The sequence below is a fragment of the Sphaerodactylus townsendi genome, linkage group LG13, assembly GCF_021028975.2.
Source record: "Sphaerodactylus townsendi isolate TG3544 linkage group LG13, MPM_Stown_v2.3, whole genome shotgun sequence".
In the NCBI taxonomy this organism is placed as follows: Eukaryota; Metazoa; Chordata; class Lepidosauria; order Squamata; family Sphaerodactylidae; genus Sphaerodactylus; species Sphaerodactylus townsendi.
In genome coordinates, this window is record NC_059437.1 from 38,799,291 (window position 1) to 38,826,450 (window position 27,160).

The following is a 27,160-nucleotide window of genomic DNA, read 5'->3' on the forward strand; positions in this document are numbered from 1 at the left end:
CTTTTGGGATGGAGAAATTCAGCCTAAGGCAATTGACTTGAAAGGCTTTACAATAAAGAAGAAGAGTTGGCTTACAAGCTCCTATCCCTTCCTCTCCTCACAACAGAAACCTTGTGAGGTGAGGCTGAGAGAGCTCCCAGAGAACTGGGACTAAGGTCACCCAGCAGGAATGTAGGAAACACATCTGGTTCATCAGATAAGCCTCCGCCACTCAGGTGGTAGAGTGGGGGATCAACCCCAGTTCTCCAGATTAGAATTCACCTGCTCTTAACCACTACACCAAGCAGTTACAATCCTACACTGCTGTAAAATATAGCACTGGCTGGTCCTCCAAGAAACCCAGCTTAACACAGGGAATATGCCAGACAACTCCAATATGCCAGACAACTCCAACCCGGTTTGCCCTGCTCTCTGAAGCCGCTGTTGACAGGGCCCTGGCTGCTGTTAGACCTACTACCTGTCCTCTGGATCCGTGCCCCTCCTGGCTTGTTAAAGTTTGCCGGGAGGAGCTACGACCCCACGTGTTGAATATTATCAATGGCTCCCTTGAGCAAGGAGTCTTTCCGGGTGGGTTGAAGGAGGCAGTGGTCCACCCACTCTTAAAAAGACCATCATTAGATCCGGGAGATCTGGCCAATTACCGCCCCGTCTCGAATCTTTCGTTTCTGGGGAAGGTAATTGAGAGAGTGGTGTTGGAGCAGCTTCAGGGTTTCCTGGAGGACACATTGGCTTTTGACCCCTTCCAGTCCGGCTTCCGTGCTGGGCATGGGACGGAGACTGTTCTCGTCGCCGTCACAGATACGCTCCGTATGCAGCTTGACCGAGGCGGATCGGCGCTGCTGGTGTTATTAGATCTTACCGCAGCGTTTGATGTGGTCGATCACGACCTTTTGACCCACCGCCTGGCCGCCTCGAGTGCGGGGCACTGTCCTTCAGTGGATTGTCTCGTTTCTCCGACCGGAGTCAGCAAGTGTGGTGCGGGGATCAGGCCTCCCGAAGGTGCCCGCTTCATTGCGGTGTGCCCCAGGGTGCGCTCCTATCCCCGCTGTTATTTAATATCTATATGCGACCCCTTGCTCAGTTGGTACGGAGCTTTGGGCTGATCTGTCACCAGTATGCTGATGACACTCAGCTCATTCTGTTGATGGAGGGAGCGTCACGCCGCCCCTGCAGCTCTGCAGCATTGTTTGGAGGCGGTTGCTGGTTGGTTGCGACAGAGCAGGTTAAAACTAAACCCATCGAAGACGGAGATCCTCTGGCTAGGGCGCGAGGGGGAGGTTGGGGATTTTCAGCCGCCGGTGTGGGAGGGGGCCTCATTGGCACCGGCCCCCTCCGTTCGCAGCCTGGGGGTCCACCTGGATTCGTCTCTTTCAATGGAGACCCAGGTGGCCCATACAACCCAGGTTGCGTTTTTCCACCTCCGTCAGGCCAGACGGCTGGCCCCCTTCCTCTCCTAAGCGGACCTGGCCACTGTGATCCATGAAACGGTCACCTCCAGGCTAGACTATTGTAATTCGCTCTACGCTGGCCTGCCCTTGCGCCTGATTCGGAAGTTAAAGCTGGTCCAGCATGCGGTGGCGCGTTTACTTACAGGAGGTGCCTACCGTGACCATATTCAGCCTGTACTCCGCCAGCTGCACTGGCTTCCAGTGGAATTCCGAATCATCCACAAGGTATGGGTGTTAACCTTTAAGGCCTTATGCGGCCTGGGACCCTCGTACCTGCGGGACCGCCTTACCCCATACGTCCCTACACGGCCTCTGCGTTCAGCAGAGGCCAATTTGCTGGTGGTTCCCAGCCCCTCAATGACACGGCTGGCCTCCACCCGGGCCAGGGCTTTTACGGCCCTGGCCCCTGCCTGGTGGAACACTCTTCCTCCAGCTGTCCGGGCCCTGGGGGATCTTGGAGAGTTCCGCAGGGCCTGTAAGACCGAGTTGTTCCACCGGGCTTTTGGGGAGGCCAGCTGTTGAGGGTGAGCGCCCTCTTTGTCTTTCCCTTTTAACATCTTGGGAGCTGTAATTAGATCTACCGCCCCCTCTCTGGGAAGGGTTTTTATTGTTAGTTTTAAATCCTGGACGCCAAGTGGAATGCTGTAGTTTCATGTTTTAAATATGTATATTTATACTGATTATTTATTGTTATTATTGTTTCTGGAATATTATTTTGTTGTTCACCGCCCAGAGCCCTCAGGGGATGGGGCGGTATACAAATGTAATTATAAATAAATAAATAAATAAACTCTCCTATGCATTCTTGCAAGATGCAGCCACCTAACTCAATCTATAACCACTTCACAAAAGGAGGCAACTTCCCTCTGCAGGCAGTCTATATGCAAGTACCAAGTCCATGCCAGAATCAGGCTAGTAAAGAGAAAGATTGGGCTGCATCCCTGAAAACTTCCTCTCAGGACAGCCCATTCTAGTGACGTTTGCAACTGATGGTCAAAATAGTTTCTCCAAAACAACAAGATGGGGTGCAGCTGGGTGGTAGGACACTGCAGAGACAGAAACCCACCTGGAGGGGGGACAGAAGCCACTGACAACTAGCTCAGAGGAAACCTGCAGAAAAATGAAGACTAGATTGTTTTCAATTAACAGTAACTGCTAAAGTCAGGCAACATACCTTTATGCGGTCTTAAAAAGTGAGCTGCTATTCAGATTCAGAATAATGGGGGGGGGGGAGAAGGGGGAGTCTAGAGTACAGGATCATTAAGAACATAAGAACATAAGAACAAGCCAGCTGGATCAGACCAAAGTCCATCTAGTCCAGCTCTCTGCTACTCGCAGTGGCCCACCAGGTGCCTTTGGGAGCTCACATGTAGGATGTGAACGCAATGGCCTTCTGCGGCTGTTGCTCCCGATCACCTGGTCTGTTAAAGCATTTGCAATCTCAGATCAAAGAGGATCAAGATTGGTAGCCATAAATCGACTTCTCCTCCATAAATCTGTCCAAGCCCCTTTTAAAGCTATCCAGGTTAGTGGCCATCACCACCTCCTGTGGCAGCATATTCCAAACACCAATCACACGTTGTGTGAAGAAGTGTTTCCTTTTATTAGTCCTAATTCTTCCCCCCAGCATTTTCAATGAATGCCCCCTGGTTCTAGTATTGTGAGAAAGAGAGAAAAATTTCTCTCTGTCAACATTTTCTACCCCATGCATAATTTTATAGACTTCAATCATATCCCCCTCAGCCGCCTCCTCTCCAAACTAAAGAGTCCCAAACGCTGCAGCCTCTCCTCATAGGGAAGGTGCTCCAGTCCCTCAATCATCCTTGTTGCCCTTCTCTCTGTACTTTTTCTATCTCCTCAATATCCTTTTTTGAGATGCGGCGACCAGAACTGGACACAGTACTCCAAGTGCGGTCGCACCACTGCTTTATATAAGGGCATGACAATCTTTTGCAGTTTTATTATCAATTCCTTTCCTAATGATCCCCAGCATAGAGTTTGCCTTTTTCACAGCTGCCATGCATTGAGTTGACATTCCCATGGAACTATCAACTAAGAAGCCTAAATCCCTTTCCTGGTCTGTGACTGATAGCACTGACCCCTGTAGCGTGTATGTGAAGTTTGGATTTTTTGCCCCTGTGTGCATCACTTTACATTTTGCTACATTGAACTGCATTTGCCATTTCTGAGCCCACTCACCTAATTTATCAAGGTCCGCTTGGAGCTCCTCGCAATCCTTTGTGGTTCTCACCACCCTACATAATTTGGTATCATCTGCAAACTTGGCCACCACGCTTCCCACCCCTACTTCCAGGTCATTTATGAATAGGTTAAAGAGCACTGGTCCCAAAACGGATCCTTGGGGGACACCACTCCCGACATCTCTCCATTGTGAGAACTTCCCATTTACACCCACTCTTTGTTTCCTGTTTCTCAACCAGTTTTTAATCCATAGGAGGACTTCCCCTCTTATTCCTTCATTGCTGAGTTTTCTCAACAGTCTCTGGTGAGGAACTTTGTCAAAAGCCTTTTGGAAATCCAAGTAGACAATGTCCACCGGTTCACCCCTGTCCACATGCCTGTTTACACCCTCAAAGAACTCTAGTAAGTTTGTAAGACAGGATTTGCCTTTGCAAAAGCCATGCTGACTCTTTCTCGTCTTGCTTTTCTACATGTTTTATAATTTTATCTTTAATGATAGATTCTACTAATTTACCAGGAACAGATGTCAAACTGACTGGCCTGTAATTTCCCGGGTCCCCCCTAGATCCTTTCTTAAAGATTGGTGTGACATTGGCCATCTTCCAGTCTTCAGGGATGGAGCCTGATTCCAGGGATAAGTTGCATATTAAAGTGACAAGATCAGCAATTTCATGCTTGAGCTCTTTAAGAACTCTTGGGTGAATGCAATCTGGGCCAGGGGATTTGGTAACATTTAGTTTATCAATGGCTGCCAGAACTTCTTCCTTGTCTACCACTATCTTCGCTAGTTCCTCGGATTCGCCTCCTAAGAAGCTTGGTTCAGGTGCAGGAATGTTCCTCACCTCCTCTTGGGTGAAGACAGATGCAAAGAATTCATTCAGCTTCTCTGCAATCTCCCTGCCATCTTTTAGCACACCCTTTGTTCCTTTGTCATCTAACGGGCCTACCGCTTCCCTTGCTGGCTTCCTGCTTTTGATGTACTTGAAGAACTGTTTGTTGCTGGTCTTGATGTTCGCAGCCATGCGTTCCGCATAATCCTTTTTTGCCTCCCTTACAGCTAACTTGCTTCTCTTTTGCCACCATTTGTGTTCCCTCTCATATTCTTCATCAGCCAAACTGGACTTCCATTTTCTAAAAGACATTTTCTTTTTTCTGATAATTTCCTCAACCTCTCTTTTTAACCATGGTGGCTTTCTTTTGGACTGGGTGCTGCCTTTTCTAACCTGTGGAACACATTCCAGCTGAGCTTTTATTACTGTGTTTTTAAATAACCTCCAAGCATCCTGGACAGTTTTGACTCTCTTGATTTTCCCTTTCAGCTTCCTGCGCACTATCCCCCTCATCTTTGAGAAATTTCCCTTTCTGAAAGCGAATGTAACTACATTAGTAGTTGCCACTTGTTCGCATGCTGAGATACTGAATCTGACAGCATTGTGGTCGCTGTTCCCTATCGGCTCAACAACACTGACTTCCTGCACCAGGTCCTGGGTCCCACATAGAATTAGATCTAGGATCACCTCTCCCCTGGTTGGTTCCACAACCATCTGCTCTAAGCCACAGTCATTTAGCATATCCAGGAATGCTCTCTCCTTACTATGACCTGAACATGCATTTTTCCAGTTTATATGGGGATAGTTAAAATCACCCATTACCACCACATTTTTGTTTTTGTTGGCCTCTCTAATTTCTTTTTCCATCTCAGAATCCTCTTGTGCACTTTGGTCAGGGGGACGATAATATATTCCTAATATTAAACTGTCCTTCGCACCTGGTATTGATATCCGCAGTGATTCTGTAGGAACCAGCTCCCCTTGCATTGTCTATTTTATGTGATACTATGCTCTCTTTGATGTAAAGGGCAACTCCACCCCCAATGCGCCCTATCCTATCCTTCCTATAGAGCCTGTAGCCTGGTATAACAGCTGTCCACTGGTTCTCCTCATTCCACCATGTCTCTGTAATGCCCACTCATATCAAAGTCCTCCTTCAAAACTCTGTACTCTAGTTCCCCATTTTAGGTCTAATGCTTCTACTATTAGCATAGAGACACCTGTATACCCCTGCTCTCTGTCCTTAACCTGGGATTTATGTGCTTTTACCCTCAAGTCTTTTGTAGACACTATCCCTTGTCACATGCACATTGCTATGTTCCTCGCTTGTATGTGGTTGATTTAGAAAAACCTCCCTCTCTGTCTGCATCCCCATAGATACTGTATTCCGAACCGAAGTCACCTCTCAGCTCCTGTCGGCTTTCCCCCAGGGATCCGTTTAACAGCCGTTCTGCCACCTTTTTAATGTTGACCGACAGAAGCCTGTTTCCCCTTTGGTTAAGAAGAAGCCCGCCCCGTTTGTACAGGCCTACTTGTCCCAAAAGGTTCCCCAGTTCCTGACAAATCTGAAACCCTCTGCCTTTACACCACCTTCTCATCCACTATTGAGACCCTGTATCTCCGCTTTGCCTAGCTCGCCCTGCGCTGCGGAACGGTGGTAGCATTTCTGAGAATGCCACCTTGGAGGTCCTGGACTTCAACCTGTTTCCTAGCAGCCTAAATTTAGCTTCCAGAACCTCCCGGCTACATTTCCCAATGTCGTTGGTGCCAATGTGGACCACAACTGCTGACTCCACCCCAGCACTGTCTAAAGCCTATCTAGACGCATCGCCGCGACATCCGCAACCTCGCACCAGGCAGGCAAGTCACCATGCGGTCATCACGCCTCTCACAAACCCAACTCTCTACATTTCTAATGATCTAATCACCCACTACGAGGAGCCCCCCACCTCCCCGAGGGGTATCCTCAGTGCGAGAGGATAGCTGATCACCAGTTAAGGAAGGGATCCCATCTAAGGGAGCATCTTCCACCACCTCAGACTGGCACCCTCCATCCCCAAGGCCTTCATTCTCCATGACATCTGAAGAGATGTCACCTTGGGAGTGGGACCCGGCTGTTAGGTCCCTGAAAGCCTCGTCTGTCACCCTCTCTGCCTCTTTCAGCTTCTCCAGGTCTGCCACCTTGGCTTCAAGAGAACGCACACGTTCCTTGAGTGCCAGGAGCTCATTGCAGCGAGGGCACACCCATGACTTCTGTCCTAGTGGCAGATAGTCATACATGTGACACTCAGTGCAAAACACTGGAAAGCCCCCATCCCCCTGCTGGCTTTCTGCCTTCATATCTGATTTGTTTAGATATTTAAATATTAAGCTTTTAGTCACTGCCCCCCTGGAGCTATCTGCACGTACTATCATTCTGGTTTCTGCTATTGTTATTTGCTACAGAGTTAAGAATGCAGCAAAGTTTAATGAGTGGCTCAACAGCAGTGTGGAAGACTTCACACACTGCAAGAACTTAGCCCCATAAAAGAGAATACTTCAGACATTTGATCTGGGCTTTGCTACTAAGATCACATCAAGCAAGACTTAGAAATTCCTCACCTGCACTAGAGCCACTTCAGCCCAACAGCTAGTTGAGTCCTGAGCCACAACTTCTTGCAGCCACTTTGGTACCTGCCCTCTGACACTTCTATCACAGCACTTCACACCTCAGGGCCTCATGTAACAAGCAGTAACGCCAACTTATGCAGTACATCTTGAGTGGAAGGAATGCCCATAAATAGCTTCAGAAGCTAGGTCATCAATACCTTCTGATCCCGGTCACTCCAGACCCAAGAAGGAAAGAAGGGTGCTGGCGGCTGAACACCACAGGGGTGGCTCACCTTTTTGTGCTTCTTAGCCATCCACTTGTCCCAGTTGTTGAGCATATCCAGCCACTTGGATTCCCTCTGTCTTAGTTTCTCCAGCGGCACCTCCTCAAGCCTAGGAAGAAGATAACAAGCTAATTTACTAAACTGGGAAACACCACCTTCCTTAAAACCAGCAACGCCGTCAGGAAAGGCAGGGATTTCATGGAAATAATATTTGTTTTTGAGCAACCCATGTTTATCAGCTAAAGGACTTATTCAAGGAGTTATTAACCTTTTGGTCAACTCTTCCAATTCTGTGATTAGGGGAAAAAACCATGACAATTATGTTACTTAAAATTATGTTATCTAAAATCTTATTTTTATTTCAAACCATTATGGAACATTCAATACTTCAAATTTGTGGCAACAAATTTTAAAGTTCATATCAGAAGAAAACCTGTCAGAGTAGCTAAACATTATACATAAAGGTAGGCCTACAGATTATAAGGCAACCGTGTTAACTTAGCTGAAGGAATAGCTTGCTCCAGGGAAAGTTTCTAGCTTAGAAATGTAGAATTATGCATCTACTATGGTTTAAACAAAAGATTTGTGAGATTCCTACCCTTAATAAAGATAAAATCTCCCCATTGACTTCAGTTTTTCATAACAAGAAAATGACTTTATAGATGGGTGATACAACCTTTATAGATTAGAGGATTTTTAAGTGAAGTTACAGTACTACCTTAAGATGAAACAACCCACCTAGTACTTGTCCAAAGAAGGCAATGCAAACCATCCCATAAACAGTCTGCCTAGTAAATGTCATAAAGTGACACCACCCTATGGGACAGTAATGATTGGGTGCTTGCACAGGGGGCTACCTGTACCTTTAACAAATGACTTAAGACCTCCTTTCTCTCGATTTCTACGAATCAGACATATAACAAATGAGTTACGGTAATATAAATTGGAGTCTGATATTTTGATAGGTAGCAGTTCCCTTACGAGTTGTATTTCAGTATTCCATAAATAATTGATAAAAGGAGAGATCAAATCCTAGACAGGTTCAAAATTGAATAAAATGTTATCTTTAGAATTACTGAAGGATTTGTGGGAATGGTTATAGGCATAGGTACATCGAACACTTATTTCAGATGACAATAGAAAATTCTGTGAACGCCAGGTACTGTTGGTATCTGACACCCTATAGATTCTTAAATACCTTGAACTTGTGGAAATCTAATTCAGTTGTCTGACCTGGGTGACTTGTTTTCTAGAATTGTTCCAACTGGACTCTTTTTGGAATCAGACCTTTTTATATACTGTAGAATTAATACACATGCACACGCGCATACAACTGTTTTGTAGGGCAGTAACTGTCCAGGGTCTCGGGCAAAAGTCTTTCACATCACCTACTACCTGGTCTTTCTACCTGAAGAGGCCAAGTGATTGAACGTGGGAGCTTTGCATGCTAAAGCAGATGTTCTGCTCCTGTGCCACAGCCAGAACTTACCATGTGATCTTGCGGCTGATTTACTGTGTTAAGTTAAAGACTGCACGCTTGCGTCAGATAGAAACCTTATCAAGAGCTTGTTGGCTGCACCAAGATAAGTCACAACATTCTGTTGGAAATCCTCTGTGGTTCCCGATATTAATGCCAAGGTTATGAGAGTATGAAAATTGGTCTCGAATCTAAACTGACGCATCAAGGTAGAATTACAAATCAAGATGAAATAAGAACTAATAAGTTCATAGAAAGATGAGTTTTGTTTGTGATGTCATTGAATGATACGGTTATCAGCATCAGACACAATCTCAGATAACACAACAATCTGGCCAGAGAGAAACCAGGTTTAAACAGTACATCATGCAGAGATGCAATGGGCAGGCCCCCATGTGGGTGGGAACTTGGGCATTCATAGGAGCATTTAGTTTCTCAGAGCATATTCATGTGACCCAACATCCAGTTTGTGCATCTCTGAACCAGGAACAAGAGTGGCTATTCAGTGGCAAGACAGAGTGAAGGTGGTTGAAGACTATGTAGCTGAACATAAAACTAGACAGAATGGATGTCATGAAATCTGTTAACAGATCCATTAAAAACTCTAGTAAATGAAATAGCCTCATTGCATCTTCTAAGTTTCCATATAAGGCATTTTCCTTACGCACTCAGCCTGTTGCATAAAGTGGGACCAACCACAGAAAAAACACAGGCCTTACAGAATTTAGAAAATGTGCACCTGCAAACTTTCACACCAGCTGATCACAGGAGCAGTGATACAAACAAGCAACACAAGCCTTAAGAAATCCACTCTGGTTCCCTGCATTCCCCCAAACCAGGGAAGGGCTAAGCCAGATTTTGCTTAGCTCCAGAAAACTTCTATGAAGAATTTTGCATGTAAGATGCCATAAGATAAACATGCAGCAACATAAAATCCACTAAGAGTTTCCACAGTCTTGAAAAGGACTGGTTCAGTCACTCAAATTAACCTTCACCTATGCTCTGATCTTCACATTTTCCCACGCTGTCATGAATCAAGCATTCTTCACAAGCGGATTTATGAGTCACTCGCTCTCTTTACCTATTTACAACCCGGAACCGACAAGCTGCAAATGAAACCACAATATTCGGCTAAATATTTAAGGTATATCCATCGTGTTTAATAATCCCTCTTAGCCAGGGAAACTCTGTTGGGGGGGGGGGGGGAGATCAAGCAATGTCTGTGTAGGATCCTAATTATTTTCAGTGTACTTGACAATCGCTAGAGCTCTCGGAGATAAACCATAGCCAGAATACAACTGGTATTAGACTGCAGTGTAGATATGGAATCTCTGGACTTCCTTGGCTCATGGCTTAACCAGTCCACTTTTCCTCAAGCCCTGCCAATGCCACACACTGTTGTAATATTACACAACTTGCACTGAAATATGCATGAATGCCAATTTTCAGCAAGAAGCCCCACTTCACGGAGAAAGGCTAACAATCTTAGGGAGCTCTATCCAAGTAGGCAAATCTGCATCTGAGACTAGGCCAGGGCTTTGCAACCTGTGGCTCTCCAGATGTTCATAGACTACAATTCCCATCAGCCCCTGCCAGCATGGCCAATTGGCCATGCTGGCAGGGGCTGATGGGAATTGTAGTCCATGAACATCTGGAGAGCCACAGGTTGAAGAGCCCTGGATTAGACAAACTCCTGTTTAAGGAATTCCACTGTTGAAATGAGAACTTCCCATTTGTTGCTCGCAAACCAGTTTAGGGCAACACTTCAGAACATTTTATGTGAGATTCAAAACGGAGAAGAGGAAAGAAAGCAGACAAAATGAACATGCCTGGCTGGGAGCTTGCAGCCGGCTCCCACTTTCTCTGCCGGAAGTGTGCATTTATGGACTTGCTGGAACTGAAATGCCAAAACCACAGTCTACTTCCTCTTCTCCTGGCCTTTCTAAAATGGAGGAGCAGCAGAAAGGAGAGTCAGCACACACAGGCTGCAGTTAAGAAGCAGATCTAGTCACCAGAGAAACAAGTAACAGGACAGCCTTCAGAAGCCAGCCTTCCACAGCACAACCAGAGGGTTGGGGCTTTCTTTGAAACAAGAGCAAAGGATTTTTGTGCCCAGATGCCAACAAGAAACCATGTGACTCCAGATTTCACACCTCAGTTTTCCCCCAATGATGCCCAGCTTGCATGGGTGACAACTGCAATGGGTAGAGTACCTTCACAAGGACTGTGAGCCTCAAGAACTAGCAGGCACCTACAGGGTTCCACTCATTTGATCCTGTCCAAAATACATTCTATATGATCACAAATAGATGTAATGGCGGCAGGATATGCCACAGAGAAATTTGAAGTTCAGCACTGGTGACCGGAATCCTTTCTCTGACCGCACTTTCCATCCCCAGAAATCACTGCTGTCTGGCCTAGTCATGTAGTTTTATCAGGAGAAAAATAACTGGGTCACTGTTATGTGGTCCAAGTATAACTACTTGTAATGAGTGAAAAAATCAGCTCCCTAGCTCTGGCCAGTCAAGCTGTACTGTAAATCAGAAGGCCAGGAATACACCCACAGTGCTGTCATTACACAACAGGTACAAACAGAAACGTTCAGCAGTGCATTCTTATAATGGAATTGATCTGCAGTGGAATGGAATGGCCCCAAAAGACACCTTCCTTTGGGAATGGGAACTATACTGCTTGTACTTTTGTAATCCCACAGTCTGCCCTGCTCACATTATGCCAGCATGAAGAGTTTGTCATCCACATTGCCATTTAATTGTGTACTATTCATACTCTACTGGTATTAGCATTTAGTCTTGCGTACCCAGGTCTATTGCATTATTTGCTATAAACATGTTGTTGTTCACATAGTCATTCAGTTTAAAACTTCAACTCCCACTGCATCACTCATTTGATGTCTTACACTGATTGATTACATTTTTCCCTTTCTTTACTCTGCAATCTGCCTTGAAGCTCAGTCAAAAAGGAAAGCTAAAATACTCCCTAAACCCCCACCCCCCACCAGTGCTATACAAGGAATTGGCAATTTGACTCAGTTCACAGGTCTTCCACTGTCATTTTCTTAAGCCTCTTGGAGATGTGCATTTAAAAAGCTCTGCAGAACTAGCAGTTTTTTCCATTACACAATTCTAACCCAGATTCCATTCAACATGCCAGAAGATATGCAAGGAATAAGCCAAGCCCTGCCTACAAGGCTTTGCAGACACGGTGGCAACGCTCTGCCATTCTTGCCTGCCTCGTACAACTCTCAAGCATTTATCAGTCATGCCATGTTTCGCAGAGGGATTACAATGGCGTCTCCTGCGTATCCACAAGAAGTACAGAATCTGCATTTTCACTGGGCCTCCTCCAGCAAGGGAGGTAACAAAACAGCACGTCAAGAATTCCTTGGGCAGAGACTGGCTCTCCATTCTGAATGGCAGCCTAGTTTTGTGTACAGCTTACGCCACATGCCAATGTGCTTTGGACAAATTTAAAGAAGCTTTAACGCACTCCAGCATCATACATACTAAGCCACGCCTGAACAAAATAAGAGTAGATTGTGCACCAACTGTGGCTACAGAATCTGACAGTGTCCCACCCTAGTAACCACTCTTTTAACTTTAGCCTCCCACTAAGTATGGCCTAATGGGGACTCAAGCCAGCATAATCCCCCGCCCAACAAAAATACCCATTGCATTATTGACCATAATGAAAGGCAGCTCCAGCTCCTGTGCAAGCAGGGGAACTGGAAAAGAGCTCTTTAATTCCTTTCTATTCTTGAGACAGCGACAGCAGCTTTGGCAAAGCCTGCCACTTACTGAACCTCAACTGCAAAAGACTTTAAGCCCCACTGCCTCCCCTTCCTCCCACCCACCCCAATGCTAACAACAAAGATTCAGAGATCCCAATATGCTTCAACCACGTACTTCCATTTGCCTGAGTCTTAACTGGATTCAGCTTACGAGGGATTTGTTCATCCCAAGCTTCTGTCAGTATGGAAAGGGGCTAAATATCCCTTTGCTCAAACCAAAAACGTACCAGTGGGAACAGCCAATATTTGCTGGCCTTTCAGCACTTGTCTGTGTCAAACTACAGTCACAATTACAAGTCAGTGGATGACCAGAACATTTGCAAAACCAAAGAACAATGTCTGAGATCAGACACTATTCACAGGATAGCCCCTGTCGGCCTGCCACTGATGTTCACACCTGAAATGACTAAGGGGCACTTAGGCAACAAATCCAGGTTCGAGATTATGCCAGCTCCTGTTGCTGATAAAGCAGCATAAGGCTTTGATCCTATTTTCAACATAGGCTGACCTGCTGTTCTTGTGAGTTTACCTTTCAGTTTGTTGGCTGAGCTGGCGAGGCCTGGGAAACTTCAGTCCAAGCTCCTGGTCACATGGCTGGAGTGGAGCCAACTGCTTGAGGGTCCCAGTGCCACCTGAACGGGCCTTTGTTATTAAAGCTTCCACGAACAGGGCTACAGACAGGCTAATCTGTCGGGATTTTACTGGGGCTGCTAGAGCAAGGAACCCCTTTGCTTTTCGCCATAATATCATGGGCTGGGCGAGGAGAAAAGCGGCCTGTGATGGTGGAATTCCACTGAGTTGCTCAAAAAGGAAGCAAGAATAAAACGTGCCACATCTAAGCACACCTGTGCTCAATTCCTGTATGTCAGTGGTTCCTAAACTGTAGAGTGGGAACCAAAAGTGGGTTGTAACTCTCTTATAGGGAGACTGTGAGATCAGGAAGAACAGGGTGATCTGGGACAGAAAGCTCAAAGGCAAAATTGAGTATACCTCTGATAATATGTGAAACAGCCATTACCAAGCCCCCCTCCCCCCCCAAGTAGAAGATAAGCCAGGAACCTTTAAGGACTTACGATAAGTCAAGAACCTTTAAGCAATCCACTGAGGTAGATTAGGTGGAAATATTCTGCCGTGGGAGCTCATAGGTTACTGTAGGCCACTCAGTATTTATAAGCCTAATCTACTGTTTAGGGTTTTTGGAGGATAAAGTGGCAAGAGAAGAAATAATGGGCACCACTGAGCTCCTTGAAGGAAGTGGGATATGAATGAGCAGTTGGTGAAGTCCTGCTTCATTTGACTATCCCAATTCTTCAGCTGATCACTGGTTAGTAGCCAGATAATCACTGATTAGGATCCAGCAAAAACAAAACCCCAACTGTGTGGACACTTAAGACATACTAGGAGAAGTATCCTACCCAAATTACATACATAGTTTTGTGTTCAAACACACAGGCATCCACTCACAATGAGACTATATCAAACAGAACCTGTACAGGTCATTTCCCCCCTCAGGATGTTATTAAAAAAAGGATGAAAGTTTGGAAACATGCAATGTTGTCTGAAATTAGAACAGGAGGAACCAAGAACACATTCCACCATGATCTAGCATCCAGTCAGATCTTTGGACAGGAAATGGCTTGACTGGAGTTTAGAGCTGAGGATGCATTTTTCCAGCAGCAAAGAGCAAACAGGAAGTCCAAGGAATTCTTGGAAGTCCAGCTGACCTAAGAGAAACTGAAGCAATGGGTTTCAAGAGCTGTAAACCTCAAGGTATTCATCTTCCAGGAACTGTCAATGTTTTTCCTGACTGAAAGCTGCCTTGAGATTGACAGCTTTTGAAACCCATGCTTCAGTTTCTATTAGACTGCTCTTCCCTTGGACTTACTAGCTCTTGGCATTCCCTTCACACCGACTGATGGAAAAGTTGACGTTACTGCCTTCTACCAAGACCTCAAATCGGCTCCCATCAAAAATATACCCACAAGAATGTTATGAACACCTCTTAAAAGGTGCTTAGGTTTGAAAATTGGCCAGCCTCCAATGAAAACACCAGCCATGGGTTTTTATTTAAATCATTCACAACACACCTCTCAGTGTGCCTGAAGCAGCTTTCGGCAAAACTACAAGTATTAGTTTCAGAACCAACCAATTCTTGCACAGTGGGAATCGCTATGGCGGGGATGGAAAGTACTGTCAAGCGGCAGCCAACTTATGGTGACCTGGTAGACTGTAACATTCAACTGTAAATATGTGATTTTAAATGTTGTTGTCAGCCACCCTGGGCTCAACTTGGTCGGGAAAGGACAGGTTAAAAATCAAAGAACTAACTGAAATAAAAAAGGCAATAGATGAACAGAGGTGCTTTGCCATTGCCTGCTTCTGTGGAGCAACCCTGGACTTCCTTGGTGGTCTCCCATACAAGTACTAACCTGGGCCGACCCGGCAATCTGAGGAGATCAGGCTAATCCGGGCCGTCCAGGTCAGAGCTGGAACCACTAGTGTAGCACCAATATAAAGAACGTCCGACATCAGCATCGACAAGCCTGTCCTCAAACTCACTTATACAAAGCCTTGCAGAACCAGCAAGCCTCACTTCTTCCTAGAGATCAGGAAGAAGGTAATCTCCCCACAACCATGGGGGAGGTTGTGATCATGAAGACGATGATAATGAAAGCCTTGTTTTCATGAGCAGCAGTGGAGTAGTGGTTAAGAGCAGGTGTACTCTAATCTGGAGGAACCGGGTTTTATTCAGGAATAGGAAAACGGGAGCACAAGTACCCTGGCTTCTCCCCTTGAGGCAGGAAAAGGACTGTGAAAAGGGGGCATTCCCATTCCAGTGGGAAGAGGAAGCTTGAAATAATTTCCTGCCTCCCTGATTGCATGGTGGAAAACACCCACAAGATGTCCTCCGGCTCAGGGGAGAAGAAATAGGATGCTAATGTCCAAATGAGTTCCACTGGGGGAGAGGGAGGCATAAATCAGCACCTGAGAGCTCTTCTCCTTTCCATAAACACACCCACCTAGCCATCTTCTGCCTGGAAATAATCACTGCAGCCTTTTTGAAGCAGATCAGTGGCAACTGGGTAGGAAAGCTGGGGGTTCAGGTGCTCATTCTCTGTACAATAACTGCTACACTTTGCAGGCGAGCTGCAGCACTAGACCCACCTGCTTCCCGCAAATGACCTCTGGTTTCCAAAGGACTACAGATGTTCCCAGCAGCTTGCTGCTCCTCCTGCAGGAAAGCAGCACCAGAGGAAGCCAGTTAGAAGTGCTTCCCTACCTATATTAAAGCCAAGCAGACAGAAACACACAGAAATTCTGGCTTTGAACTGGGAAGGGAAACTATTTGGCAGAAGCCACAAACAGCCATCACTTGATGGAAAAGGAACAGAAAAATCCTAGACCTTTAGACAGCTGCCACGGAAGCATCAAATTTGCTTCTTGTGGATCCTAGTTCTCTCATTCTTACACAATTTATGCTCCAGTACAACCTTACTTGGCTGAGGCTTACATTTTCCTGCTCACCTGATGCCCATTCCAGACAGGAGGAACAGCAGCCCTGGATCTTCCCCGTTTTCAAGGCTGTACAAAGGGAATTCTGCCTAAGCACTTCTGTAATGGTTATTCAAGATAAGAGTTTTACAGCTGCAAGTTCTCCAGTTTTTGTTTTTTCACAGACACACAGGAGAACCTGAAAAGTCAAGGTAAAGTTAACTTTTTAAAGTAATTAAGGAAGGTTTATATTACAAGAGGTGAAAGTAATCATGTTTGTTGTCATGGTTGGAGACTGACTAGTCAGTCAGACCATCAGTAGACGCAGCCCAGTAAGGTCTATCCTGACTGGGAATAGCTCTCTAGAATCCTCTGAACCAGATGCTACAGATTAAAGAATGCAAAGTTTGTCCTCTGCTACTGAACCAGGGCTGCCTCTAACCTGTACTTACAAAAACACTACTTGTTCTTTACTTGTCTTTTAGTCTTCGCAATTCTATCCCACTATTGTCCAGGTCTTGTCCAAAGAGCTTCTTCACTCTGAGGCCTGCAACCTGTGGCTCTCCAGATGTTCATGGACTATAATTCCCATCAGCCCCTGCCAGCATGGCCAAATGGCAGGGCTGATGGGAATTTCAGTCCATGGACATCTGGAGAGCCACAGGTTGCAGACCCCTGCTCTAAGTAATGATTATACCTTGATCACATTACATTCAATTGTTACCTAAACACTGGATGATAGCACCCAGCTGAGTACTTCTGATGGGCAAAGGCACCCTCCATTTCATCTTCCTCGCATGTCAACTTTTTTTCAGGCATCTGTTTCTCTTCCAGCATTAAAACTGAGCTTTGCCGCAAGTTACTAAGCTCTTCCTTCACTCTCATTCCAACATTCTTTCCACAACCCTAATTTCCTAAGCACCCTGCTTCCCTTGAAAGGCCTCAAACGTCTGCTTTCTTCAACTCGCACTTAATGAGCATCTATTTTTGATCAGCATTTGGGTTTTTCACTGCAAAAATCTATAGTTTAGTTTAAGAATTAAGTCTGTGCTCCTTTTTGTGCTGCCTTTAAGCACTGGTCATTTTTAAAAGAGGACTCATCACAGAAGTTATAGAAGAATGGAAGAAAGCAATTCATGGTTCAAAACTTAGAGTTCTCTTTTCAATCCTCCTACAGTTTGTGTGTACGTCCTCAAGTAAATCACTTCTGCAATAACATCCCAGTTCGCAATTTTCCTGCAGTTCAGCATTACTTAACATCATAGACAGACAGATGGCCTTTTCAAACAAATCCTTAATTTTGACCTAATTTTAGACCGAGCTGCACCCCTGTCCTCCATCCATGCCATAATAGTTTTTCAAGGCAGATTCATTAGGAAAGTGCTAGCGTTGGTTCCTTTAGCCAGTGAGGAAGATGGGATGGGCTAATAACTGAATCCAATTTAAAGACATGTTATTTACTTGCCGAGCTGTGCAAGAATTACCAACACATGCAGGAAGGACAGATCCCCATAAAAGCAATAATAATAATTACAATGACAGCTGTTTAGAATCTGGCGTCTCATTCTGCCTCTTGGGACATTGAAGAGAGAAACACCTCACCCTGAGATTGAGCTCAAAATTGGAATCCAAATCCTTTGATCAAAGTATTCATGATCTATTTCTGATCTGCAGGCTCATAGTGATGCTAACTCCATTCTCTTCCAAAATTAGGCATGTTTCTCAACATTTGGAAGTAACCTATTCGTGGAGCCTGTGTGCTGAGTTTTAGCACAGTATTATCTATGAACTATGTGAGACAACATCTTCTCTAGATTTTGGTATAGATGTGTAGCCAGTGGCGGGATTAAGTAGATTCGCACCACTTCGGCAGAACCGGTTGTTAAAATGGTGCTTGTAAACAACCAGTTGTTAAATTATTTGAATCCCATCACTGGAACCGGTTGTTAAATTATTTGAATCCCACCACTGTGTGTGTATAGAAGGCCCAGTTCAAAATGGCCGGGGTTACTGGATGAACTAACAATCCACATCGATATTCTTTTAATCATCTTCTAGTTCTCAGGACCCATTTAGAGAAACTGCTTTCGATTATCAGCTGTAAGAAACCCTAGACAACAAGTAGCCATTCCACTGTGTACGGTCACTGCAATGTTAAAGCGTGTTGCACAAGTCCCAATCTGTTATTCATTTGACCACAGCACTGGCTCAGCATGGCAAGAAGGTGAACTAGAAGAAATGTCGTACTCTCTGCTTTTAGAGGATGTGATGGTACAGTAAACACCAGTATTGGATACTTACTTACCTGTTCTCCCATGCCATAAGTCTCTGGTATACCCTTCTGCACACTGGTCCCAATAACTTACTAGCACTTAAGAACATATCAAAATAACTGAAATTTCGCTTGTTTAGTATAGGCACTCCACTTGTCTCCCCTTGATGCTACATTTTCACTGAGGACAGCCTGCTTAAGTGACATCCTGAGGGCAGCCTGCTTAAGTGACATCCTTTCCTCAATTTTCAAAAATTGGGCAAGACTAGAGCAGAACACTGATTTTTTAATTGCCAAGTACAGGAAGTTCTAGTTACGGGGTTATCACTCCTGGAGTTCCCGAGGCAAGGAAGAGACAAGCATTTAAAGATATTTTCAATTCCTCATTCACAGTTCCTAATTCAGTCTCCTGTTGAGTTTCACAGATGCTGATATCCTCCAACATTGCCCCAGGCAATGGTCCAGGCAGGATGCTTTTGGCTTCCACCCTGGCCACATCTGTTCTTTCCTAATCTTTGTTTTTCTTGCTCTCCAGCTCCCTTTGTCATTATCTTTCCTGGAAACAAAACATATGGGACCAAAACAACATTCTAAGTGTAGGCTCCAAACCCCTTCCGGAGCACTGACAGGATGCTACAGGCAGTGCTAAAATTAAAAAGGAAATTCTGCACAAGGAGCTGACAGCTGCAATTGGCATAAATTATACACGTCTATCACATTTACATTTTCTTTTTGCATAATTTATTCTCCAATTATTAGTTTGCTGCTAGGAAAGACAAGGGGCTGCAGGGAGTGAGAGGGGACATATGCCCCACCCAGGGAATATTTTTAGTCAGCAGTTCACCTGGCATTGCCTAAATATGCTTTCAAGCATACCTTTGTGACCATGTGGGCTAAAAGGTTGAGTATTAAATGAAAGCTGACTTCTGGGGAACACCTGAAGAATCATACCATTAGCAGGGCGCTGGATATCGGTTTTGGAGAGGAGATGTGTACAGTGATCAGGCACTGAATTTGAGACAGTCTAAAAGTCAGAGCACAAGCTTTAGAATAAAGTGCTAAGACTATGAGCATGACCCCTCACTCCCCTATTGCACATAATCCAGCAGATGTCAGGGAGGTCGGAATTGTTAATAGCCACCTGCTTACAGTGAATAAGAACTGCTACTGAGGGAGGGGAGCTTTTGCAAATGACATGAAAACTGGCAGCTTGCTTGATGTGTTTCCTTAAATGCATCATAAATGCCTACACTGGTGTACATGGACATTGTGAGAAGCAGCTGTGCGTTTGCAAATCTATTCAACTGAATGGGATAGCTAGAGTCACAGTGGTTTAACTTGATCCTGATTCAGACAGTCTACGAAGGTTCAAGGATGAAACAATGCTGCCAAGAAAGCAAAAATACAGCAACAAATTAACAATTGATATAGACTCATTAAAGCATCTGGGCTTAAAGCAACATGCTATCTGTCTTCATTTGTAGAGTACTTTTTAAAATTAACTTCCAATCCAGCTCTCATAAATCAGGACCCAAAGAGAAGAAGATAACGCACGTCAAAATTGGAGCTCTGGAGTTGCAAAAGCTAATTTCACAGAAAAATCAGTGAGATCTTTGCTGCCTTTGCCAGATTCTGTTTTCCTCCTCCAATACTCCTCAGGCTCTTCCCACACTGCCAGAATATTCTGTTCTGTTTATATTTTTTACCTGCCTTTTGCTGTTCAATATATCTGGAAACTCATTTTACATACTGAAGAACCTGCTACTATATTTTCTTGATGATCATTTCCTGGAACAATGAGCAGGTACCCTCGCAACAAATACCAGTTAACACTATGCCATTCTCCCACTCACTCCGGTCAGTCACAGTGGAACCGTTCTTTCTCGCTGGCCATCAGCAGTGCTCCTGGGATTTCCCTAATGCCTATCAGTTATATGGTAAGTTTGGTAAATCTTTAGCCCTTCCTTTGAGGTTATGTCAGTCAGTAGAAAGGGGGATGGGACAATAAAAAGCTACACGGGGCTTCCCTGTTCTAAGACATGCCTTCATTGTCCAAGGCACAGTTTGCCCCACCTACTGGTGCGCGTACACACACAGAGGGTTTGGAAATCACTGCCTGCTTTTATAGCACAGCACTGTGAAGCTGAGGAAGCGAGTACAGAAAAGGATTTCCAAAAATTTTTTTCCAGGTTGTAAACTTGCCTGAATACTCTGTGTATGACTAACAACTGACTCCTGTTTTTGATCACGTAACAGAACAGCAAGAGGGAAGTGTTTTGGCACCAGCAAGATGGAGAAGTAGTTATGTACTCTCCATTATCTCTTTGGCTACATATTCCAGCCTCTCCTCTTTCGTGTTACAAGATCTCTCAGGCCGAGACAGACTCCCACACACAGCTCCTCTGAACTCTGTCTAAACCCCACAGCCCTAAACAAGGCATACATCCTGACAGTTTGCTAAATCAAGTGTCTAATACTGTGAACGCAGACAAGATTTTGATCATTCCTGCCTGCAAAATCTTTCAGCAGAACCTATTCAACAGGTTCAATATATTTTTCCCCTGTGGGCACCAAATGAATTCCCAGTACTTGCAACAACTGCCACTGAGCAACTGAGTGCACCTGACAGAACAGCAGGTGGCTTTCAAACTGTGTTTCCAGGAACTCTGAAACCCTACAGAAACTTAACTAGGAGCAACCAAATAACAGCAAACAAACTTCCCTGAAAGAACTGACTGATTCTTTTCCCTGCAATTGCCAAAATAAGCACTGAGCTTGTTCCAGAGTTCCTCTTCAGACCACACGTGGGTCTGACAAAGTCAACCAGGCCTGGTTTGGTACTCAGGTACCGGGAGTTCAGATTTTCAACACCTGCTGCTGTCCCAAAAGCGGCCTGAACCCCAACAAGTTCCTACATTCTTTCTTTGCCAAGATATCCAAAGAAGTCAGAGAGTGAGTGAAGTCCCACTTCGAACATCCTGCCTCTTCCATAGTAAAGGGGTCCACTGAAGGCACCAACTCAAGGCGCTCTATTTTTGAGTCCTGTGGAGAACTGTAAAAAAGAGTGTGCTCAAGTACATATGGGAAGAACGAAGAGGTAACAAAATGATGAATTCTTCTTCTTGCTCTACCCCAACTGCAACATTTTCACTTTTCCCTTTAAACTAATCCTTTGTATGCTCCGTGCTCCATCACTATACAGCCACAAAACTGATGCTTATCCAAACTTATTTAAACCAACAAAAACAAGAATTGTTTATCTTTGATTTAAGCAACAGGGCCACCCCGCTCACTCCCCCAAGCAACACCTCACCTATTCTATGAAGTTCTTGTTATTTTTAATCCACCCACTCACTCATACACACTGCAGTCTGTCCCCACCCTACTCCCCAGAGTCTTGTTGATTTCACTTCCTTACTTTTGGCTTTTGAAATTGATGAGCATGGTTCATAAGGCTGAGAGAGACCTTCAGGGCTAAAGGCCCCATATTTAAGCCTAACCATCAACACATTTTAATTTAATCCTGCTTTTATGGAGCCGTTCTGCCACTTCCTGCCTCCTGCAGGCACACAAACAGCAGGGCTCTCTCCTTCAAATCGAGGCATGGACTCACAAAGGTGGTTTCTTACTATCATAGTCAGGCAGGAACTGACTTCTCTCTGCTTAGATCTCAGGACACTACAGACCTCTCTTACCCAGAAGAAAGAGACTACAGAGAAACTTATCCAAGCAACCATCATTCTGAAGCTGATCTGTTGAAGCATGTGGCATAGTGGTTAGGAGCAGGTGCATTCTAATCTGGAGGAACAGAGTTTGATTCCACACTCTGCTGCCTGAGCTGTGGAGGCTTATCTGGTGAACCAGATTAGTTTGCGCACTTCAATACATGCCAGCTAGGTGACCTTGGGCTAGTCCAGGGGTAGGGAACCTTTAACACTCAAAGAGCCATTTGGACCTGTTTTCCACAGGAAAAGAAAACACTTGGAGCCGCAAATAATTTTTGACATTTAAAATAAAGATATTGGGTTTTTTTACCTTTTACCTTTTACTCCACTCATTCTGAGAAGCACATGGATGCACCTGCCCTGCTGCCTGCAGGGCGGGCAAGGATGGGGCCAGCGGCTCGGCCTTGCCGGCCGCCGGGAAAGCACCCCGCCCCACGCGAACAAGGCGGCCGAGAGGAGAAACTCCGCATGACGGCTGCCCAGTCAGCTCGCTGGCAACGGTTGAGTGCGCCTCGGGCCTCTGCTGCCTGCAGGGCGGGCAAGGATGAAGCCAGAGGCTTGGCTTGTGGAGCCGCAGTGCAAGGGCAGAAGAGCCGCATGAGGCTCTCGAGCCGCAGGTTCCCTACCCCTGGGCTAGTCAGTTCTTCTGAGCTCTCTCAGCCCCACCCATCTCACAGGGTGTTTGTTGTGGTGGGGGGAAGGGAAAGGAGATTGTAAGCCCCTTTGACTCTCCTATAGGAGGGAAAGGGGGATATAAATCCAAACTCTTCTTCTTCTTCCTCATTAAAGTCCTATTATCCTAGCAGGAAGGAGCAAACGCATTCATTCAGCAACGGGGACTAATTTAATGGGGAAACCAAAACAATTACCACTGTATTTTTAAAGAGTTGGATTCCTTTCCTGCTTTTTTTTACCTTTAAGGAGTCTTAAAGATTTTACAATCGCATTCCTCTCCCCACAGCAGACACCTTGTGAGAGATGTGGGGCTGAGAGAGTTCTGAGAGAACTGTGACTAGCCCAAGGCCACCCAGCAGACTTTGTGTGTAGGAAAGGAGAAACAAATCCAATTCATTATATTAAGAGTCCACCGCACATGGGAAAGAGTGGGGAATCAAACCCAGTTCTCCAGATTAGAGTCCCCTGCTGTTAATCACAACACTATTAAACCTCTTAAGGCACTTCATAGTCAAAAAGCTGGATCTAAAGTATAGCAGCCTTGAAAATACAATGTGGAGAGGACAGATGACCTCTATAGGCAACATATACACAAGCATTTTAAAATGGGAAAATAAATTGTTGGGCTCACTCTATCCTTTTAAGCCATCACTGTGCCACAAATCACCAACATTCATATGTTAGGCAGTAGAGCAGAACAGGTGGTCAGTAAAACACATTTGAAGACTATAACTTGTGGACATATCTGCCAGGCTGAGGGACAGCAGTGGGCCTGGATTTGAAAGTTCACATGGCATTTTGCTGAGCAGGCAAGGCGCACTTGTAATGTGCTGCCTTTTTACTGTCATTTATACTCAGAATCATAGAGTTGGAAGAGACCCCACGGGCCATCAATTCCAACCCCCTGCAATGCTGGAACACACAATCAAAGCATTATAACAGCACCATACTATGATTGCCCTGCCCCAATACCTCTGTCCAATCACTGTTTGTAAAGATTTCACTTTCTCTATCACCACAATCTAGGGCAGAAGGAAAACCATACTTGCATAACCACTTCCTCCAGGAACTGCTGGCTAGCTTTAGACTGACCCAAGGTCACCCAGTGAGCTGAACAGAACTTGAACATGAGACTCTCCAGCCCTAGTCCAACATATCAGTGCACCACACATATTTAGTCTGTTGACAAATAAACAGAACTCCTAATCGAACAAACAGCAATTTTAAAATGTGCAAGTTGCGATTGCAAGATGGTATCCCCAAAAAAAACAAGATTTAGGCCCCCAACTCCTAATTCCTAGTACTGCTTCTACTCACCCGCTCAGATTTCTTCTCAGCTCTGAAATAGTCCTACTCTTCCCAAAACATTCACAATGTGTCAGCTATCAAGGCAATGCAACTACTTCCCATTTCAGATCAGAAATTAGGGTGCCTCAAACAAAAAAAAATTGATGAGAAATGGGAACTGTATTTCTTATATGAGGCTTAATTGATTATGTATGGAATAATAACAATAGCAAGAATATTAGTTATTGGTTAAGATGTAAATAACTGGTCACTAGATATTTATTGTTGTTTTGGAACTAAGGCCGTTTCCGCAAGATGTGGGCCTCCTTTAAAATTCACGCCGCCAAGAGTGCGGGCTGGCGTGGGGGTAATGCTTTCCGTTTCGCATGCAAGCATGCTAATCGGGAGAAGCGGAGGTGCAGACGAGACGACAGGCTGACTCCACATGGAAGCCGCCTCGCGCCCCTGCTTCCCACCACGGTGTCACTCCGCTCGTGCGCGAACGCTTTGCGAGTTCGCAGAGTTCCCGCCCACGCTGCCCTCCGACCCCTGGAGGTCGGAGGATGAATGTGGGCTGGGCTCGCAACTTAATGCTCGCAGATAACCGCAGGAAGGAACATCCGTGAGTGGCGGCAGACGGAGACAGCGCTCTTTCTCGGGCGGGCGCCGTTACGCTTTACCAAGCGACCGCCGTTAGGAAGACGCTCCCTTCCCAACAACAACCCTTTTAAAGGGTATTATTTGTTTAGCGGCTTGACTTGGACCGCCTCTGGAGGGAAGAAGAGTCAGGTGCTGCGTTGCCAGCAGCGGCCCGAAACCACTATCAGGCAGACCAGCGGCCTGGGGAAAAGCGCTTCTTTTGTTTCCAGGCCATCATAAATGGGCCGTGCGGAAACGGCCTAAAGGTTAGAAGGTAACGCATTTTGAGACTGCATAATGTTCTCTCTGAATGGTATCAGGGTTGTAATTTTAACATCCAATGTGTTACAGGTAATGTTTATATAGTTAATGGGTAACTGTATTTTCTTTTTTCTCTTTCTATATTTTCTTTTTAGTTTTTGAACTACACTTGAGAAAATTAATAGAAATATTGAAATTAGGGTGCCTCCTTGTCACTAGTCACAACTTCTCTGGAATTTGAGACCCAAGATGAACCTAGATTGGGCTCTACTTCCTCCATCCGCGAGCTGATTCCAAAGGTCCTGGGGGCAGACAGGTTCATAAAGGAGAGAAACTTTTCAAATGGCACTACTTCTGTGGCAAAAGCCTTCTTTCTACACTCCTCAACACAAAGAACCACCTTTGGGTCTATAAGATGGCAGCCTCCAGATGGTCCAGGTGCTCCCCGTTACAAGGTTGAATGCAAACCTGTTTTAAGTCAAGGAACTCTTTTCTAGCATCAGAGCTTCAAAGATGCCAAACCACAAAAGAGCACACCTCAGTCAGTGAAAAAGAGATCTTTCTCTTACCCCACAAATTTGAATTATAGGTCTGCAAACTGATGGGGAGGGGTGAGGGGAGATGTGTCTTGTAACATGCAGGCACAAGCCTGGATGTCTCTGTAGCCTACAGAACCTCCTGCTAGAATACACCTGATAATTGCTATTTTGTGTGTTAAGCACTTTCAAGTCGATTCCAACTTGTAGCAAACCTATGAATTAATGTCTTGTTATTAACAACCTTGCTTTTGCAAACGAAGGGCTCTGGCATCCTTGATGGAATCAATTCATCTCATGTTGGGTTCTCCTCTTTTCCTGCTGCCTTGAACTTTTCCAAGCATTATTGCTTTTCTCTGCTGAGTCTTGTCTTTTCATAATGCGACCAAAATGTGATACCACAATGTCTCAAAACTATTAAAAACTTATTTGGAGATAATTCCAAATGGGTAGCCATACAGCAGCAAAATAAAGACTCCAGGAGTGTGGTGCCGTGGCTAATAGTGTCAAACTAGTAACTGAGAGACCCAGGTTCCCCACCTTGGGCCAGTCACCTTCGCTCAACCTAACAGGGTTGTTGTGAGGATAAAATGCAGGCAAGAAGAAGGCTGTAAGGGACTTTGAATCTCCACTGGGGACAGAGGCACAGTACAAGTGAAGAATAAAATTTATTCCAGCGTAAGCATTTGTGAGTTAGAGCTTGCTTCATCACCTCTAAAGCTTATGCTGGAATTAATTCGGTTTGTCTTGCAAGTCCCACTGAACGCTGGTTTGGTTGCCCTGACGGTGCAACAGCCCTGTAAGGTAGCACCCCACTCCCTCCCTCCGCTATGGAAACTCCCCAGGAAGAGAAGAGGCCGACACCGACTCTCATGTTGCTTTCCAAGCCCATCACCCCACTCCGGTCCAATCCCCCCCCCCCAAAAAAAAAAGGTATGGCCAGACCGGAGGGGAATCCCTGGCGAGCGTACAGGCTGAGCGTTCTGAGCCTGGAAGAGTACCCAGGGGCATGGGCAGAGGGCGCGGGCCAGCGCCCCCCGCCCCCGCCTTGCTCTTTCCCCTTCCCCGCCGCCCACTCACAGGGCCTCCCTGGCGGGAGCGTCGTCCTCGGCCACCAGGAAGCCGAACTTGTCCACGCGCCGATCGCCGCCGCCGCTGCTGCTGCCGCCCACCGAGCTCCGCGAGTCGCTGTCCCGCCGCAGCTTCGCGTCCAACTCGGCCGCCTCGGAGGCAGCGTCAGGCGGCGCCGCCATCCCGTCCGCGGAGACCGAGGCCGCCCCTCCTGCTGCTTCGCCGCCGCGGCTCTTGGCCATGACCGGCTCCCTCAGCAGCAACGGCGGCGAAGGGGAGGAAGCCGCGACGGCGCCATCCCCGCCCGCCAGCAGCCGCTTCAGCCGATCCGGCTGGGCCGCTTCTGCCTCACCGCTTCGGTCACGCCCATTGGCTGAGGCGGCGCCTCCGGATCCGCCCCTCTCCGCGGCCATTGGCTATCCTTGGGCTTGAGCGACTTGTCCGTGCCCGACTCAGATCAATGGGCCTCGCGTTTCTTGACCCGCCTATCTGGGAAAGGCAAGCGGCCTGATTGGGCGATTGGAATGCCAATTAAAAGCCTTACTGTCTCCTGCTGAACTTGTC

The 27,160-nt window shown here is 45.9% G+C and overlaps 1 protein-coding gene across 1 annotated transcript in view; it reads right to left on the reverse strand.

The window, feature by feature from the left end:
* Positions 1-26,952, reverse strand: part of TBC1D10A (TBC1 domain family member 10A) — a 51,254-nt gene extending 24,302 nt beyond the window's left edge. Inside the window, exons 1-2 of the mRNA XM_048514803.1 lie at positions 26,606-26,952; positions 7,363-7,462 (exon numbers count right to left, since the gene is read on the reverse strand). Of these exons, the coding sequence (XP_048370760.1) occupies positions 7,363-7,462; positions 26,606-26,838 (333 nt within the window). The 5' untranslated portion in view covers positions 26,839-26,952. The remainder of the gene's footprint in view (positions 1-7,362; positions 7,463-26,605) is intronic.
* Between the last annotated feature and the right edge of the window lie 208 nt (positions 26,953-27,160).